The following is a 19,051-nucleotide window of genomic DNA, read 5'->3' on the forward strand; positions in this document are numbered from 1 at the left end:
TAACTCACCCTTGTGCCTCCTTACAACCTCTGATAATCACTAATCAACTTTCAGTCCATGAATTTACCTATTCTAGATACCTCAGACAAGTGGAATCATACAATATTTGTCTTTTTGTATCTTGCTTATTTCATTTAGTATAATGTCTCCAGGATTCATCTATGATGTAGCGTGTATCAGAACTGCATTACCTTTTATGGTTGAAAGATATTCCATTGTATGTATTATAAATCATATTTTGTCTATTCATTCGTCTGTTGATGGACACTTAGATTGTTTTTACCTTTTAGCTGTTCTGATAATGATGCATAGAAATTGGTTTTACAAATAACTGTTTAAGTCCTTGCTTTCAATTCTTTTGGGTATATACCTAGAAATGGAATTGTGGAATCATATGTAATTATGTTTAGGTTTTTGAGGAATTGCCAAATCTTTTCATTGGTACATTTTTAAAAAGTACTAAGCACTTTGATAGATGATAGAGAAAGAGAGAGAGAGAGCAAGATGTTTGGTCTAATGAATATACTGGAAGAACACTCACAGAAGTTATTATTTTGGTGGTAGGGATGGGATGCACATATGGAAAGAGGAAAAATGAAGTTAGGAGTGGTCAAAGGAAACAGTCTCATCTGTAATGCTTCTTTTTATTTTTTAGAAGGGCTACATATACATAATTTGCAGAATTATCTTAAAAACAATTAAGAGGAAAGAACATTTAATACAGTATAAACAGTTGTTAATTTGAAGTAGAAGGGAGGGATACCCATGTTATTCTTTGTACCATTCTTATTTTTTTAATTAGAAAAAGACAATTTTTTCTAAAAAGTACCTACCACCTGATCCTCATATCGAAATTGATGAAGGAGACAGGACTGTGATATTATCCTCATTGCAAAGGCAGAATTCTTAACTGGACACTGGTGGACCAGAACCAGAGACTCGGGCTCTGTGCTGCTCGTGGGAGGGCTCGGTGAGGAGAGGGATGCTGAGGAGGTGGGCACCCCAAACTCTTTGATGCTGTGTAACACAACCCCTAAATATACCTTTTTAATTTTTCCCCCTTCTCAATGGTAGGATGACATTTCTGTTTCAAAAGCCACCGCTTTTGTGGGGAGACGTGAAGGAAGAAAGGATAAGATTCAGTAAAGCAGGAGGACAGCATGATAAGAGGGAAGGCTTGTGGACAAGATAACAACTCACAACAGTGGCTAGGAAACGAGGGAAGTGGAGAGAAGGAGGGATTCTGAGGTCATGCAGATCAAAGAGATAGGGGTTCAAAGGGCCATTTGTAGCAGACCATTTGTGCTGTGTGCGAGATGACACAGATTCTTCCATGTCCTGGTGTCCGGCCCACACCCCTCACCCCTTCCCAGTTTTCACCATTTCTGTGCTTAGTGAGTGAATGTGCAGGTACGTGTGATGTGTGTACTGCAGGTAAGGAAAATGAAATGATGGGGAGCCTGAAGGGAATGTGGGATGTGAGATAAAAAGCCAGTTAAATTAAGAACAAATTAGCATCTCTCTGAAATAGAACTAACTGTTGGCTGCCAGATTATTCACTACTGATCCCTTGTCAGGATACATCTTCCAGAATGAATAAAATTAGTGAAAAAATGTCTGAATTCCTTAATATCATATTTTTATGCCCTTGCTCTGGAAAATCACCTTAATACCTTTGTCACTAATTTGTACAGTATAAGTCTCTTTTCTTTTTAATATCCTAAAGTTGCTAGTCTCAGAGAGATGAAAAGAATCAGAGCTGAGAACAAAGAACACTTTGCTCACAAAGGTGAGGGAATTAGTCTAAGAAGGAAAGGGAAGTTATCTGTGGTTATGAGTTCCACCTACACATTGATACAAATATATCTCTCTTGAGCCCAGGGTTGAATACATTTACTTTATTCAAGTTTCTTTTATTGGCAAAAGCGGTATCCCCCAGAAGTATTTCTCAAAATCATATCGATAAGTGTTTCTTGAGAAAAGAAACTCCATGATCAAATAAGTTTAGGAAGTGATGAGGTAAGAAAAATTTCTTACTGCAGAACTTTAAAAAAGTAAACACTAAGCGTGACCCTCCAAACTATGGGGGCATTTCTGAAACTTATTTGAACAAGATATTCCCCTCTTTATTCCTCCCTACCCAGCCCCAATCTGTAGCTTTTCATGGAATTAGAATTCTGTGAAACATAGTTTTGGAAACTTTGACCTACCCTCTAAGAGCCTGGATGCTGGAAATCAGATCTGAGTGTATGTTCCTACCTTAACACTTACTAGCTGAGTGATACTAGACAATTTAAGTTGTCCTATGTCTGTTTGCTTACTGGTATAATGGGATAATCACCCTCTCGGGTCGGTGTGAAGACTTATTGAGATAACTTATGGAAATGTTTGGCACGTAGTGAGTACTCAGTAAACACTAGCTGTTACCTCCTTGTTATTCTACGATTTGAACCTTAACTTGCTTATGAAAAAAGCGGAAGCCTAAGGGTGGGGAATCTTATAACCCAACCAAAGTTAATGAAAGTAATGGAAAGGTTTTAAATGGGAACAAGTGGTTTGAATTCTGCCCCCCCTTGCTGGGACAGCTGGTATAATCTCCAGAGGCTTACCCTGCCTTGTCATTGTCTTAACAGGTATGCATCTTACGTATCACCGAAGCCTTTCTCAACAATGTCTTCATTAACTCCCTCACTGGCGGTTTGCAATAATTTCTTCTTGTACACTTTATAGCCTTTTTTCTGTATCTTTTGTTAGCACTTACCACTTGCTACTGTGAATCGTTATTTATGTGCTGCTGTATTTATTTCCCTAAATGGCATCCTTTTAAGGGCAGGGTGCACATACTGTCCCGTGTTTGTAAGCACAATACAGGGATTTGCTGTATTTGCTACGTATTTATCAAAGGAAAAACATGCTATCACTTTATAGTTCACAGAGTGGCTTTCTAGTGACAACATCAGTGTAAATGAATATAGGAGCAGTTGATTTTCTCCAATTAGCAGAGGTCTATGAGTAGGGAGCTCTTTCTGAAAGTAATTTCTGTCAGAGCATCATTTGCTGCCCTCCTGTGTTTGATATGAATACTATTTTACACCAGAACAAAAAAAGAATAACTTGCTCAATTAAATTTATTTAGACTGCATTTTGTTTACTTTCAAATCCTTGAATCAATTTTTCCCCATAGAAATTATTTTTCTTTGCCCCATTAAAATTATCTTTATTCAATACATTTCAAGCTACTTTTTCACTTAAGAGTTATACAGTATATAAGAACTTTTCATATTGGTCTGATACTCCTTCAGTATAATCTACTTAACTGGTTATATTTTCTTTTTTTTAAATCTGAGACAATAACTTATATCAAATTATTCTGATATGATTTTTTACGTATTAGACCTCCTTGGGTAACAGTATATTTAAGACTGTATTTTGGAGCTAGAAAAGCCTGGTTCAAATCCCAGCTTAGTCACATAGTAATTGTATAACTTTGGGCAAATTACTTGTCTGAAACTTTCATCTGTAAAATAAAGGTAATACCTCTTGAAGACCACGTAAGATAAAACACTTCACGCACCCCATAAAAGATATTCTATTTAGGAAGCATGTTTTCAAATCTTTTTTTCCTTTGGCATTACCTATTTTGGTGAAGTTGAAAACTGCATAAGGATATGAATTAGAATGACCCAGCCTATTATCTGGATTAAGTTCTGTTTTTCCATATTGAATGTGCGAAATTGAACTCTGTGATGTGCCAGGCACTGTTCTAAACACTTGGCCTTGTGCAGCCTGATAATATAAATCCTAGCCACCTCATGAAGTCTTTCTCTAAGTTACTAATTTCCCTTTAGATTCTTGTAGGTCTTATTGTCCACTTTACTTACTGGATTCTTTATACAAGCTACCCTAGGTTATGTTTCCAGTCCCTTCCTCTCTATTTCCAGTGCAGGTTGTCATCTCTCTACTGCTACAGCCTCTACTTAGGGATGGGGGCTCACTCTCATGCCACTTTGTATACCTTTATTAAGTTTTTTAAGGATGGGGATTTATAGCTTGAATCTCTTCTACACTTCAACATAAGCATTAGCATTGATACTTTTAATTGCTGACAATTGCAATCTATTCTCTGTGGCACCATCTCAGGCTTTTCTCAACGCAGCAGACAGAAGGATCCTCTGAACCAGCAGGTCAGTTGGTTTTCCTTGAAGTGATATCCCTTTTCATTCATTTCTTGGGAAAATGCCTACAAAACACTCAAGTCTAAACAGCCGTATTTTAATCTATTGGTTTTTCCAAGCAAAAATGATGGGAATTTCAGGAAATCTGCGAATTGAACACCATTTTCATAATATGAAGATTTGCTGTTTTTAGCATTTGTACAGATGAAACAAAAGCAGCAGAGAGTAAACGAGCACTTAGCATGAATCAAGGTAGCGGCATCAAACTAGAAGCAGTCTTTGTAATTTTCCATTGGCACTCATTCCCAATAAAAACAAACAAAACCAAAAAGTCAACTCAGTTTCACTTGAAAATGTCCTTTACGCAGTAAAAAGTAGTAATTTTATGAAGTCTTAGCCCTTGAGGGCACATGTTTTTAAATATTTTGTGTGACAAATTGGTAGTGTGCATAAAGCATTTCTGCTGCTGCCAAAGTACGATGGTTTTAAGGAAAAGCCCTTATTATTTGAATTGCAAACTGAACTTTTTTCTTTTCTTTTCCCTCAAGGAACACCATTTTTACTTGGATGATTGACAAACAAGTTACTCAGAACTGGGTACTTGGCAGACATTTTCTTGAAAATGAACCAAGCAGGACTGTCGCTTCGAGGGAAACACAAGTATTTGCTACCAGGGATTAAATTGAAGCTATCAAGCAAAACTTAAAATTGTGGAAAACTCACACCATCACTGTGAGTTTTTCAGCTTCCAATACTGTAAGACTTTCCTGATGAGATCAGTGGTGATATTAGTAAGTGTGATTTTTTAATACGTATGAGATGTGTCAAAATTGGAAGACCTCTATTTCTCAGTGAGCCAATACTTTCCAAATCAGGGATACATGACATTACAAAATCAAAGTTTAAGATAGATGAATGAATTCTAATGTAACAGAATGAAAGTTCATTGATAAGGGGAACCTGGGTGGCTCAGTTGTTAAGCATCTGCCTTTGGCTCAGGTCATGATCTCAAGGTCCTGGGATCCAGCCTTGCATTGGCCTCCCTGCTCAGCGGGAAGCCTGCTTCTCCCTCTCCCGCTCCCCTTGCTTGTATTCCCTCTCTGTCTCTCTCTGTCAAAGTAAAGAAATAAAATCTTAAAAGAAAGAAAGAAGGTTCATTCATCAGATTCCATGTTATAACAAGTTTTAAGAAATTACCACTTGTTGGAATTTTTCTAGAGAATTAAAGATTATCTACAATTATTTGAAAGGGCTATTAGAATATTCCTCCCTTACCACATATTTTTGTGAAGTGGATTTTTCAAACTTCTACCAAAACTTCATATCACAATAGTTCAAATATAGAAGCAGATAGGAAAGTCTAGTTGTTTTCTATTAAACTTGACTTTGAAGGTATCTGCAAAACTGTTAAAAAACAAAACAACAACAGCAAAAAAACCCCAAAACATTCTTCTCACTAAATTGCTTTTGGAAAAATAGTTATTTTTCATAAAATGTTTTTGCTAACATGTAATGGTTTTGTTATTGTTATCTTTAAGCAAATTACTAAATACTTTAAAATTTTGGTTTAATTTCTAATTTGGTGAGTATCAACAGGTATAACCCTCATATACAGACTCTGTGGGGTCTTCCAAGAATTTTTAAGACTTTAATTGAGTCCCATGGCCCAAATATTTGAGAATTACTTATCTAAAATATGTCAGATCATGTTCTTTTAATAAAACCATTACTCCCAATGGTTCCCTATTTCCCTCAGGATAAAAGTCACAAGTTCTTGCACTGGCCTACCAGGCTCTTCTCTTATCTGTTCCTCCTCCATTACCTATCCCTCTACTCTTCCCCTTGCTCACTCCCTCCAGCCACATTTACCCCTGATGTTTCTCCAATAAGCCAGACACAATTTCAGTATTAGCACCATTGTCCTGGCAGTTCCTTCCGCCTGGAAAACAATTCCCCCAGTTTTCCCCATGGCTATTTCCTTAAAGTCTTTGCTTAAGTGTAACCATCTCAATAGTCTAACATAAGTAGCTTGTTTAAAACTGCAAACGTACTGCTACTCCCATCCAGCACAACACCTTCTAATACTTGCTTGTTTATGCCTACAACTTGTGCAGCGTCCCCCGTCCCCAAGTAAAACATAAGCTCCAAAAGCGTGGCAAAATGGCCCCCACAGAGAACTCAAGAAATATGTTGAATGAATGAAAGAACTCGTTTGACAGCTTGTCATTTTTCAGGGACCTGTCCAGAGTCCCAAGAGGATGCAACTTACAGAGAGAGGAGTGGACAATGCTAGCAAAGATCTTTTGAGTGGAAGAAAATGAAGTAGGGACACAGTGATCACAACCTCGACAGGGAAGGCGTTAAGGGCTTGACAAAAGGTCTTGGCAGAGTGTGCAAGGCGTATTTAAGTGTCTGGCAATGAACGCTGCCCTTGTGCTTAAGTCCCCCACCTCCCGCCTCTTCCGTCTCCTATGAAACCAAAGTCCCCAGAGCCTTCCCTGGACCCCTCCACCCGAACACAAGTAGGTCACACCAAAGAGGCTGAAAAATTTCTAAACTTTATGGAAAAATCAAAGACGACAATCAACTAGCCAAAACGGAAGCCTCCAAATCCCGTCTCATTCCAATGCCGTCTCTCCTCTGTTGCTGGCTTTAGGATGTCTCCACCGTCTCAGTTCTCCGGGGTCCCGACGGTCTCCCAATGCTGTGTTCCGAAGGGTCCACAGGAAGGCAGGTCAGGCGGGTCGCCCCCAGGTAAGCCCTTCTGTACAGAGAAGGCACGAGAAACAGGAGCAATGGAGAATCGGTCCACTTGGGGCAGGAACACGCGGGAATGACGGCAAACGGGAGGAACTCAGGACAGGCTCCCGCACAGCAGTGACAGAACGAGGGTCTCAGTTCTCCTCCGGCTTGTCGGCCGGCGGTCCGCAAGGCTGCAGCATCTTCTCCATCAAGTTGAAGCGGACTCGAGCTTTGCTCTCATTCTCCGCAATGGCGAAGTAGTTGAGAAGGTCGAAGTGGCCCATGTAGGAGCAATAGGAGTCGCGGTGCTGGTTGACCAGCCACTCCCACTTGGTGGTATCGGCGTGGCCCGTGCCGATGTACTTGGACTGCAGGTGCTCCAGTTGGCTGTGGATGGTGTAGCGGTCAGTCATCTCGCCGTTTTCCCTTAGCTCCCAGGTCAGAGGCCACACAGAAAGACCGGCTCTAGATTTTCACGCGGGAGAGAGGCTACAGCACGGAGCCCCAGGCCGCTTAGTCGCAGGAAAATGACGTCACAGCTACGAAGATGCGTGGACTCGCGGTCCTAGGGCTCAGAGGTGGAAGCGGAAGTGTATTCTGTCGTGGCATTGGAGTTGCCTAGGCGACGCTAAATGTCGGCTGCCCTCCCATAGAGAGCCCCTCCCCCTTCGTAGAGCGTTGCATTATGGTTCATTTAGTGACCTTTTTTCTAACGGGGAGCATTGCATGCCGGGACTTGTGGTCTCCGACGGATCGTGAGCGCCGGTTTCTGGGACCCGTCGTCTTGGTTTAAGAACGCACCTGCGGGGGCGCCTGGGTGGCTCAGTGGGTTAAGCCGCTGCCTTCGGCTCAGGTCATGATCTCAGAGTCCTGGGATCGAGTCCCGCATCGGGCTCTCTGCTCTCTAGGGGAGCCTGCTTCCTCCTCTCTCTCTCTGCCTGCCTCTCTGCCTGCTTGTGATCTCTCTGTCAAATAAATAAATAAAATCTTAAAAAAAAAAAAAAAAAGAACCCGCCTGCGGCCTAAAGGACCGCGAGAGCATCCTTGGGAGGCTGAGAGCTGAGAAGAAATGGGAAGCTCATGTAGGACAGGCCACAGGCAACCGTGAAAGCAAACGGTATAATTTTGATTTCGGAGCGAATGTGACAGCCTGGAAGTCCCTTCACAGCCAAGGGTGGGCCCCCCTGAAAATCAGTAGACGCCAGTTCTAGTCCCAACTATGTGTCTTATAAGTTGTGTAGAATGAACGTTATTACAACGCTCCCAGGGCCGCCGTTTCCTGCCCGGTGACCGAAGTACTCTACCAGTTCTGACACGTTCCGGCTCCCACACCAAGCCCCTCCTTCCTCACCAGCTGAATTTGATATCCTCGCTGCAACTCCTCACCCCACCCTACGCACCCCGGCCAGTGTTTCTCAACATTCCGTGCAGCTCGCCTCTCCAGTTCTTTGTACTAGATGTTCCCTGCGCTTGGAATGCTTTTGTTCCCTTGGCAAACAGCGTCTCTCTTTAAGTCAGCTCAAAAGCATCTCCTTGAAATCGGCTTTGGCCACACCAAACAGATGTAAATTCTTTCTTTTTTGTTTCTTGGACATCTCATTATTATAGCTTTATACCCTACTTTTTGGCTTGAGAACTTCCTCATGTGAATTCAAACCACTTGAGAAAAGTAATTTGTACTTTTTTGATGCCATCTTTTATCATATGCTTCTTTTATGATATCTTTTTATAATATCTTCATGGCTCAGCAGAGTTTGTAGTCCCCCCAAAATTTGATGAATGGATGAACAACTGTCTGGCAGCCATACAGAAGGAACTCTTTACTGGGAGAAAGATAACTTTAAAATAGTTTTATTCTGATACAAAGTTGCAGTTATGTACAGATGAGTAAGTTTAGAGATCTAATGTACAGCATGATGACTAAAGTTAATATTGTACTGAATATTAGAGTAGATTTCAGGTGCTCTGACCACACACACACACACACACACACACACACACAAAGGTAGCTGTGAGGATATGGATATGTTAATCAGTTTGACTCTAGTAATCATTTCATTATGTATATATATCAAATCATGTTGCACTCCTAAAACAATTTTTATTTTAAAAAAAGTTTTAAAGGAAAATGATAAAAAATATTCCTTAAGCGATCAAATGCTTGTGCCAAAAACAAAACAAAGAAGTCTTATTCTTTGGTTTAAACCATGTTATAATAAAACATTTCATCCCTAAAATGTAGAGAGTACTATAAGACATAACCTGTGGATTCACCATCTGGATATATCAAAGCTTGCAATTTTGCTATTGTTGTTTCCAACTTTGTTGGTTTCGGTTTTCAAAGAAATAAAACTATACAAATAAAGTTGAAGTTCTCCCATTCCCCTCCTTAATCTACTTACTTAAGGAAACCAGCTCGAATTTAGAGTTAATCATTCGCAAGTCTGGTTGGTTTTGGTTTTGTTTTTGATTGCTGAAAATTTTGTGTATCCAAGTGGTTATTTTTATGCATGTTTTGAAGCTTTACAGAAACGACACCCTATGGGGGCACCTGGGTGCTGCTTCCGCCTCTTTCTCTGCTGCTCTCCCTGGTTGTGCTCCCTCCCTCCTCTCTCTCTGTGTCAAAAAAATAAAATAAAATAAAATAAAAATAAAAAACGACACCCTGTAGGTATTTTCCCTCATCAGAATCCATGTTGATGTAGTTTATATGTAGTTTTAGTTCGTTTTGCCTGTTGTATAGTATGCTGTTGAATTAATATACTGTTGTATGTCCATTATCTCAATAATGGACATTTAACTTCACATCTTTGCCATAAGAAGCAATACTGCAATAAATATTCTTGCACAGATATTCTTATACACATGAAGAAGTTTCTTTAGGGTATACATATAGGTAAAAATTTGTTGAAACATAGTGATGAGTATCTTCAACTTTGCTTGTTATTGCCAAATTGCTCTCCACACTGGTTATACCAATGGGCTTTCCCAGCAAGAAAATGAGAATTTCTTTTGATCCATATCCTTTGCAAAACTTGGTGTCCTCAGACATTTAAAAAATTTTTCTGATTCAGTGGGTGGAACAGAATTTCATTGTATCTTTAATTTGCAATCACTGCTTACTAGGGACACTGAGCATGTTTTTTATCGTTATTTACTTATTTATTTAAAAATATTTTATTCAGTTATTTGAGAGAGAGAGAGAGAGAGAGAGCATGGTGGGGAGGCTTGATCCAAAATCCTGGGATCATGACTTGAGCTGAAGGCAGCTGCTTAACTGACTGAGCCACCCAGGCACCTCTAGGCATGTTTTTTATGAGTTTATAGGTCCATTATATTTCTGGCTTGTGAATTGCATAGTCATATTCTTTGACAATTTTAAAAATTGGGATGTTTGTCTTTTTCTTAATAATATTTTAGGTGATCTTTATATATTCAGAATACCAGGCTTGCTAGTTATATGCAATAAAAGTATTTTTTTTCCAGTCTGTGATACATCTTTACACTTTATCTATGGTATCTTGTACAGTAATTAAATTTAAAGTAGTGAAATGTATCAGCCTTACTTTATGATTTATGCTTTTTTGCAATTGGATTTAAAAAATGAAATCAAGCATAACTCTTTTTTTTTTAAAGATTTAATTTATTTATTTGACAGAGAGAGATCACAAGTAGACAGAGAGGCAGGCAGAGAGAGAGAGAGAGAGAGAGAGAGGGAAGCAGGCTCCCCGCTGAGCAGAGAGCCCAACGTGGGACTCGATCCCAGGACCCCAAGACCATGACCTGAGCCGAAGGCAGAGGCTTAACCCACTGAGCCACCCAGGCACCCCATAACTCTTTTTTTTTTTTATCCTAGGGCTATAAAAAGTAGTTTCTTTAATTTCATTCTTAAAGTTTTATAATTTTGACTTTTTATATTTAGAAATTTAATCTACCTGGAAGTTTTCACTTTGATTTGTTTGGCCTATTTAGGGATCTAATTTTCAAACATTTTCCTATATGGCTAACTAGTCCCCAGTAATAAGGATCATTCAGTAAATAGTACAACATTTCCCTACTCATCAAACTTGATGAGGGCTCGATCCCAGGATGCGGGGATCCATGACCTGAGCTGAAGGCAGGTATCTAACTGACTAAGCCACCCAGGGGCCCCCAGCAATTCTTGATCCTTTGCCCTTTCACATGAATTTAGAGTTGTCAGTAAAATCCTCATGGAATTTATGATTACATAGTCAAAGCCAGGGAAATTAATAATTCCATATCATTAAGAACGATTCTAAGGATATGAGAGAATTCCTCAAATTCAAAGGGCTTTAGAACTAGATGGAAAATACATTTACATGTAGTAATTAAGAGCTAAGGTGTATTAGTTTGCTGGGGCTGCCCAAGCAGAGTACCAAAGACTGGGTGCCTTAAACAATAGAAATTTATTCCCTCATAGTTCTAGAGGCTAGAAATCCAAGATCAAAGTGATGGCAAGATTGGTTTCATTCTGAGGCTTCTCTCCTTGATTTGCTGATGGCCGTCTTCCCTCCCTGTCCCTCTGTATGCCTGTGTCCTAATCTCCTCCTCTTTTTCTTTTTTTTTTTTATTTCTGCATTTTATTTTTAATTATTTTTTATTAACATGTATTATTTGTTTCAGAGGCATAGGTCTGTGATTCATCAATCTTACGCAGTCCTCTTCTTATAAAAAGGTCAATCATATTATATTAATGTCCACTCATATGACCTTATTTTACCTAAAGGCCCTGCATTCAAATGCAGCTACATTGAGTTACTGGAGGTTAGGACTTCATCAATTCAGTGGTAATGGCTTTATAAAGTAATGAGGAATAAATAAGAACACTTTTTTTTTACATATTTGTAGATTTAATTAATTAGATTTGTGAATACAGGGGCGCCTGGGTGGCTCAGTGGGTTAAGCCGCTGCCTTCGGCTCAGGTCATGATCTCAGGGTCCTGGGATCGAGTCCCGCATCGGGCTCTCTGCTCAGCAGGGAGCCTGCTTCTCTCTCTCTCTCTCTCTCTCTCTCTGCCTCTCTGTCTACTTGTTATCTCTGTCAAAAAAAAAAAAAAAAAAATTAAAAAAAAAAAAAAAAAAGATTTGTGAATACAGTTTACATACATGAAAAAACTTTGTTAAGTCAGACAATTGCAATACTTATAAGGAAAATGCAACATATTACATTAATAAATGTGGTTTAAAATGTTTAAGAGTAAAAATTTGGGGTGGAACTAAATTTTATCAAAAATTCTCTTGAGAGGGGCGCCTGGGTGGCTCGGTGGTTAAAGCCTCTGCCTTCAGCTCAGGTCATGATCCCCGGGTCCTGGGATAGAGCCTGGCGTCGGGCTCTCTGCTCTCTCTCTCTGCCTCCTCCTCTTCTCTCTCTCTGCCTGCCTCTCTGCCTACTTGTGATCTGTCTGTCAAATAAATAAAAATCTTTAAAAAAAAAATTTCTCTTAAGAGTGATTGTGAAATTTTGTTAGACTTATGAATAGTTTAGGATTTTTAACTGAGCTTACAAGCTTATGGAAAAAAGGCAGTTTTTTGTTTAATAGCTTTAATAAACTGAAGATTAACTTTTAAAATCTAAACAGATCACTAAATGGTATTTTGTAAATTTCCCAACCAAAAAATTACCATTTAACGAGACCAACTTGCAAATAACATAAAAACCCTGCTTCAAATTTAATTGTTATTATATTTTACAGATTTATTTGGGGAGAATTGTTAACTATATTGAGTTGTCTTATCTATGCCCATAGAAAACATTACAATTTATTTAAGTTTACTTTTTTTTTACTTTAAAGTTTGTATAATTTTTTCCATAAAGGGTTTTCACATCTTCTGTTAGATTTATTCTCAAGTATCTGCTATATATACTTTAAAATGTTCCTTCTGAGTCTTAAATTATGACCTCCTAAGGAATATCATAATTTCTTACACTTTTGCCAATAAAGAATTTTGGTCTGTAATCAGTGACCTTAGAGAAGGCATGGGAAGCATAGCATAAAATCTGAGAGATTTTACTATTTCCTGACCCAAGATATTACAAGTAAATCCTGCCTGTTAGGTCACTTCTATGTAACTATCAAGTACTATCTTACAATTTGACATTTGAGTGAGAAAAATATGCAGAAAATATGCCATTGGAAAAAACACAGAATTAAATGGAAATGGGAAAAAAAGAAAAAATATATTTTTAAACAACAGAAAACTATGCTCTTCTTGTCTATTTTTTAAGCCTGGAAATGCAAGGTGACAATTTCTCTTTCATTGTTCTTGTTCTTGTGCTGATGGCTTTAAGCTTTTTAAAAATCATTTCCTATTTTGTTCTTTTTAAAAAAATAGGCTCCATGCCCCAAAAGCCATTTCATATTTTGAATGGTCAAGGTGTCATTCAAAAACAGAAGAAGTATACAGAGGAACACAGTTTCTAACATCTGTCCATTTCCCACCTGCATCCTCAGTAAGTAACCATGGTTATGTGTATCTTCTGTATCCTTCCAGAGAATTTTTTAGTGGGTGTATATACATAAACACAAATATATATATGGTATTTTACTCCTTTTAAAATGTAGATGGTAGCAAAGTACTCAAATAAATTTTTTGGTTTTTTGTTTTATTTTTTTTGACATATCATGGAGATTACCCCAGAAGAGTACATGAAGAGCTTCATCATTGTCTTTTTTCAGTCTGGTTTTACAGCTGTATAATATTTCATTGTATGGATATATAGTACTAAGTAACGACCCTTATTGTCAAATGTCTTCTGTATCCAGAAATTATATTTACATTTTATTATTATTGCAGAAAAATATGAACTTCAAATGGACATAAACTAAAGTCACATTTCCTTTGGTGGGAAATTATTTCAGGTATCATTTTTTGTCTGTAAGCCAAGTTTTAAAATATAAGGATTTTCAACATGTGCAGGTGCTGATACCATGTTTCACACTAGGGGTCGCCAAAACAGTATTTAACGCCAACAAATAGACTGGTGGTTGAGAACATTTTGTAACCAGGTACCTGGAGTTTCTCAACCACGGTAAGTACAAGCAGTACCTGTGGCGGAGATGCTGAAGACAAAATTTTGGTCTGCTGTATTTTTAAAGGCACGAAGACTCGGATAATTTAGGAGGAAAGCAAGCAATCCTCTTCTCAAATTTTACTTTGGGGTTTTATATTTAGCTGGATAAATCAGTGATGTGGAATTTTTAGATGATATAGAATTTAGGGAATTTTTAAAAAGTTTGCTAGACATGATCTTCTTTTCCTGTAATTAAAAGTGTCATTAGCTTCAGCTTTTCTTTCCTGGGTATCCTGAGTTTCATACACCTGAGCAGATCTAGAACTCGATTTTTGAAGGGTTTTTGCCTCTAATTGGGCATATGTGTGGAAAGACATCTGTATCATTTTTATAATTGCTCCTGGGGAAAATATGATAGCCACAGGTATGCATTCTATAACTCTTCGTTTGAGATTTAATAGGCTGTCCCTCTCTGTTTTTTAATGATTACATTAAAACACAGGCTGGTGTAATTTTTGAACAAAAATTTCTCTGGAGAAATTTCACAAAGGAACTTTGTAGTATTGTATACATGTTCCATTCATTGCAGTGGTATGAAATCTTGCAGCACTAAGATTAATGGTTGGCATATCACAGGGATTAAGTTAATATTTATTGAATAAATTGATGAATTAATGTTTATGACAATGTCTTGAGTGACTACAAGGATTGAAAACAGCTTTATTGTCAACAATAAAGGACAATTACATAAATTATGGTGTAATCTGGATACATATGACATATCTCACTTAAATGTAAGTTTTTTTGAAATATGTGCCTTTTTTCTCCATTATATTAGCATAATGATTTACCCATTGATGGCACTCCATAAATATTTGTTGAATTAGAATACTTGTTCTCATGCTGGATTAATCAAGGAGATATCCAAAATCTCCCAGCATCCCCCTGGAGTTGGGACTAGCCACCACAAAGTTGCCACCATTCTTAACCTTAAGCTTAAGAGATGTGGATTGGAGGGGAACAATTTTTTTCTATGGAGTTAATGGTAAAGCAAACAAACAAACAAAAAACAACAACCTATGACCAGGCTTTGCAAAATTGTGAATATACTAAATTTTAACTGTTACAGAGTTGCTTCAATGAGTTATCCAAAAGGACTGTGAGGAACAGTTTTTCATTAGCTGAGCCAGGTGCTTGAACATCAGTAATCACAAATTAGAGTATGGAATCTAAGAACAAGAAGTGAAATGGATGGGACTGACCTCCTATGCAACATTTCAAGTACCCAATTAAACATGTGGTTCATTATGGTCCACCTAGAGTAAAAGTTGTAGGTGAAACTGCAAGAAAGGAGCTGAGTCTAGACTTTCCTTTGATTTGAATTTGAGCAAGTATGAGATTCGTCCAGTTGTTTTAAATAGGCTCCAAGCCCAATGTGGGGCTTGAACTCACAACCCTGAGATGAAAGGTCACATGTTCTACTGACTGAGCCAGCCAGGCACCCTGGTGCCTCTTGGTTTTAAATCAATACAGGGAAGTTGTTTCATTTTGACTTTTTACAATAGGTACATGCATAAAAAAGAACTGGTAACATCCCTTTCAAAGTATGATTTCTTTCACTTTCTACAAATTGCACTTACTTTCATGCATCAAACAGACCATGTTTCAAAATCTCGATGTGAATTTTTGTGATTTTCTTCATTTGTCATACATCTCATTTATATGTCACCTATGATTGTTTCCTAACTTAGAAATCCCACAGGATATATGTTAATATGTTGTGTACAATGCCCCACACCAAATGACATAAAGAGGCACTTAGGTGGCTCAGCCAGTTAAGTGTCTGCCTTCGGCTAAGGTCATGATCTCGGGATCCTGGGACTGGGCCCCTCATTGAGCACCACATCAGGCTCCCTGCTCAGTAGGGAGCCTGCTTCTCCCTCTCTCTCTGCCTGCATCTCCCCCTGCTTAGCATTCTCTGTCAAACAAATAAATGAAATCTTAAAAAAAAAAAAAAAGTAAGAAAATGACATAAAAGCAAGCCTCAAAATTTTAATGCTGTTAATTTGGTTATAGTAGTTTAAGGCCAAAAAGGAATTTAGGGGTGGAACAAATTAGCACACACAGCCACGGTAAAGGACCAATGATACTATTTGCCCAAGTTTTTCTCACTTTTTCTTCAGTTTATATAAACCATTGTGCAAATGCAGTTTCAAGTCTCTCCTCTTCCAAGTAGTTGTCTGCCTCTAAGTTTCTCTTGTCTTACATCCTTTAAATTCTAGCATTACCCCCAAGAACTGCTCTAATAATACACTGCAGTAGGTTAAATGCTTTAGTTGTTTGAGGAACTGATTTATTCTGTAGAGATATAAAATATTTCCAAAGTCTCTTCTATGGATCCCTCAAGATAGCTGAAAACTGTTGGCATCCTTTTTCTTTTAAGATTTTCTTTTTATTTTTAAGTAATACTCCCCACCCAACATGGGGATCAAAACCACCCTGAGCTCAACAGTCACATGCTTCACTGACTGACTGAGCCATCCAGGCACCCCGTGCATACCTTTTCATTTCTATGTTTCTGTCCCTTTATTTGCTAGGATAATCTTTGTATTTGGCTTAATGGATTTACTTAAAAAGGTCAGAAAAGCACCTGAAGTTCTGTCCCAGTTTTAGTGCAGTTCTTCCCTGAGACTAAGACAATAGTGGGCCTTACCCTCGGTCCCCTCCCTGCAGAGAGTCTTATTTGGCTTTCCCCTAGCTGCAATCTTCCAAGAACTAAAAAGTCCATGGTTCAATGAAACATACTCATCCATGCTCCCACTCTCCCAGCTCCTGACTCAAGCACACACAGACTTAGCTTTGAAACACAAATGCCAAGTACAAATGACCCCAAGCTCACTTCCAGGACCTGTGCAGGCTTCTTCCCTGAGTCTGTCCTCCGAAAGGCTGACCTCACAGCTGATGTGCACACCCCTTGCTGCAGTGTGTCCAAGGAATGGCTGGCTATTCACTGGGATGTTTACCTTGTGAACTCAGAGAGGCAGGTTGAGAAATCCCTTCTGAAGAGTTTGGGCTTGGAGTCCAGGTAACTTAGAAATGATTTTTCAAAGAACTCGGGTGCGACCTGTAGATTATCCTGTACTTAAACATCCCCCAGGTCCCCATCCAATCGCAAATTCCTTACTGGCAAGTAATCTTATCACCATAAGAGATATACTTGGTAACAACGACTTGTTCCAGGAGGTAACCTCAGTTCTCCTGAGATGAAACTTCTTATCACTTTCAATATTAAAACTGCTTCATTTAGAAGGTGAGTGACTTTTCAGTCAGAGAAAGATTTATAATACAAGGATGATAAATCATATTAGAATTAATATGTTAGACTGAGGAATAGCCTATTTATGTAGTTCAGGTGTAATACGTAAAAAAACTTTGGCATTTTAGACTAACAGATTAATGTTGTGATTCTATTTATTTAAAATGGGGGGACACCTGGGTGGCTCAGTGGGTTAAGCCTCTGCCTTTGGCTCAGGTCATGATCTAAGGGTCCCAGGATTAAGCCCCACATCACATCGGGCTCTCTGCTCAGAGGGGAGCCTGCTTCCCCCACTCTCTCTCTGCCTGCCTCTCTGCCTACTTGTGATCTCTGCCTGTCAAGTAAATAAATAAGATCTTTAAAAAAATTTTTTTAATGTGTAATTGACTTACAAATTCAAATTAAAAAAAGAATGTGACCAAGTTTGTAAATGGTATTCTAATATTTGAGAGAAATGGGTTTACCAAATACATACATACATTAAATTTAGATTTATAAAAGCCTTTGAGATGCTTTGGGATATTTTTCTTACTAGGAGCATGTGCTTTCTTGGTCAGACATTTGAAGTGCTTAAAAGTAAATTTAACATATGAAACCCATTAATGCAGTTAAGGGACGTTGATGGATACAAAATCAATACAAAAAATAACAGTGTTTCTATATTCCAGTAAGAAGAAAATAAAATGGTGTCCACACAAATGGAACTTGATATATGACAGAGGTATATTGCAGGGAGGTGGGAGAAGAAACAATATTTCTAATAATAGTATCATATGGTTTCACTTATATGTGGAATATAAGGAGCAGCACAGAGGATCATAGGGACTGGGAGGGAAAACTGAATGGGAAGAAGTCAGAGAGGGAGAAAGACCATGAGAGCCTCTTGACTCTGGGAAACAAACCGAGGGTTGTGGAAAGGGAGATGGGTGAGGTGATGGGGTAACTGGGTGATGGGCATTAAGGAGGGCACATGATGTGATGAGCACTGGGTGTTATACACAACTAATGAATCATTGAAAACTACATCTGAAACTAGTACAGCTGTACTATAAGCTGGTTAATTGAATTTAAATTAAAAAAATAAGGTGCATGCCAAAAAGTTCCATTTTGATAGAAACATTCTGTTATTTTTACAAAGTAGAATTGGGTATAGCAGTTGAATTAAACTTAGCCATCATATATTCAAAAAAAAAAAAAGTCAAGATTAGTGCATTTAATTACATAAAAATGAAACACTTTTGTTCTAAAAATACCATTAAAAGAATAAAAATAGAAGCCATAGACTGGGAGAAGACATTTACAGTCTATGTAACCAAATACCATCACCACCAACAAAAAAAACTTGTTTCCAAATACATAAAGAACTCTTTAAATTTGATTTTTTAAGACAGGCAGAAAATCCAATAGAAAAGCAGATAAACACCCTGATTGTGCATTTAACAATAGAGATCATTCAAATGGCTAGTAGACATTGAAAAGTTTAATAAACCGAGAAAGGTTAATTAAGCCAATAAGCTGTCACTGCACACATACCATATTGGCAAACTTCTAAGTTTTATAATCCTAGTGCTGGTGGGGAATTCTAAATTTTGGTAGGAATGTAGTACAATCACTTTGGAAACCAGATTAGGATTATCAAAATTGAAGATCTTCATACCCTATGTCCAAGCAGTTCCCCTCCTAGTAGAGTCCTTGGATCAGCAGTAGTAGCATCGTTTAGGAACATTTAGAAATACAATACCCCAAGTCTGCTGAACCTATTGATCTACTGGGGATGGGGTTCAGC

General features: G+C 38.2%; 1 protein-coding gene across 1 annotated transcript; it reads right to left on the reverse strand.

Moving 5' to 3' along the window:
* Positions 1-6,714: 6,714 nt before the first annotated feature.
* Positions 6,715-7,487, reverse strand: LOC111147586 (splicing factor 3b subunit 5). Its single transcript, XM_022503703.1, has one exon. The coding sequence runs from the start codon at positions 7,328-7,330 to the stop codon at positions 7,070-7,072; it is 261 nt and encodes an 86-aa protein (XP_022359411.1). The 5' UTR covers positions 7,331-7,487; the 3' UTR covers positions 6,715-7,069.
* Between the last annotated feature and the right edge of the window lie 11,564 nt (positions 7,488-19,051).

This window comes from Enhydra lutris, unplaced genomic scaffold (assembly GCF_002288905.1).
Source record: "Enhydra lutris kenyoni isolate GAN:26980312 unplaced genomic scaffold, ASM228890v2 scaffoldscaffold17, whole genome shotgun sequence".
Classification (NCBI taxonomy): Eukaryota; Metazoa; Chordata; class Mammalia; order Carnivora; family Mustelidae; genus Enhydra; species Enhydra lutris.

What these genes read in the sequence shown, in the direction of transcription:
- LOC111147586 (XM_022503703.1), bottom strand. Translation starts at nt 7,330, where the DNA reads ATGACTGACCGCTACACCATCCACAGCCAACTGGAGCACCTGCAGTCC.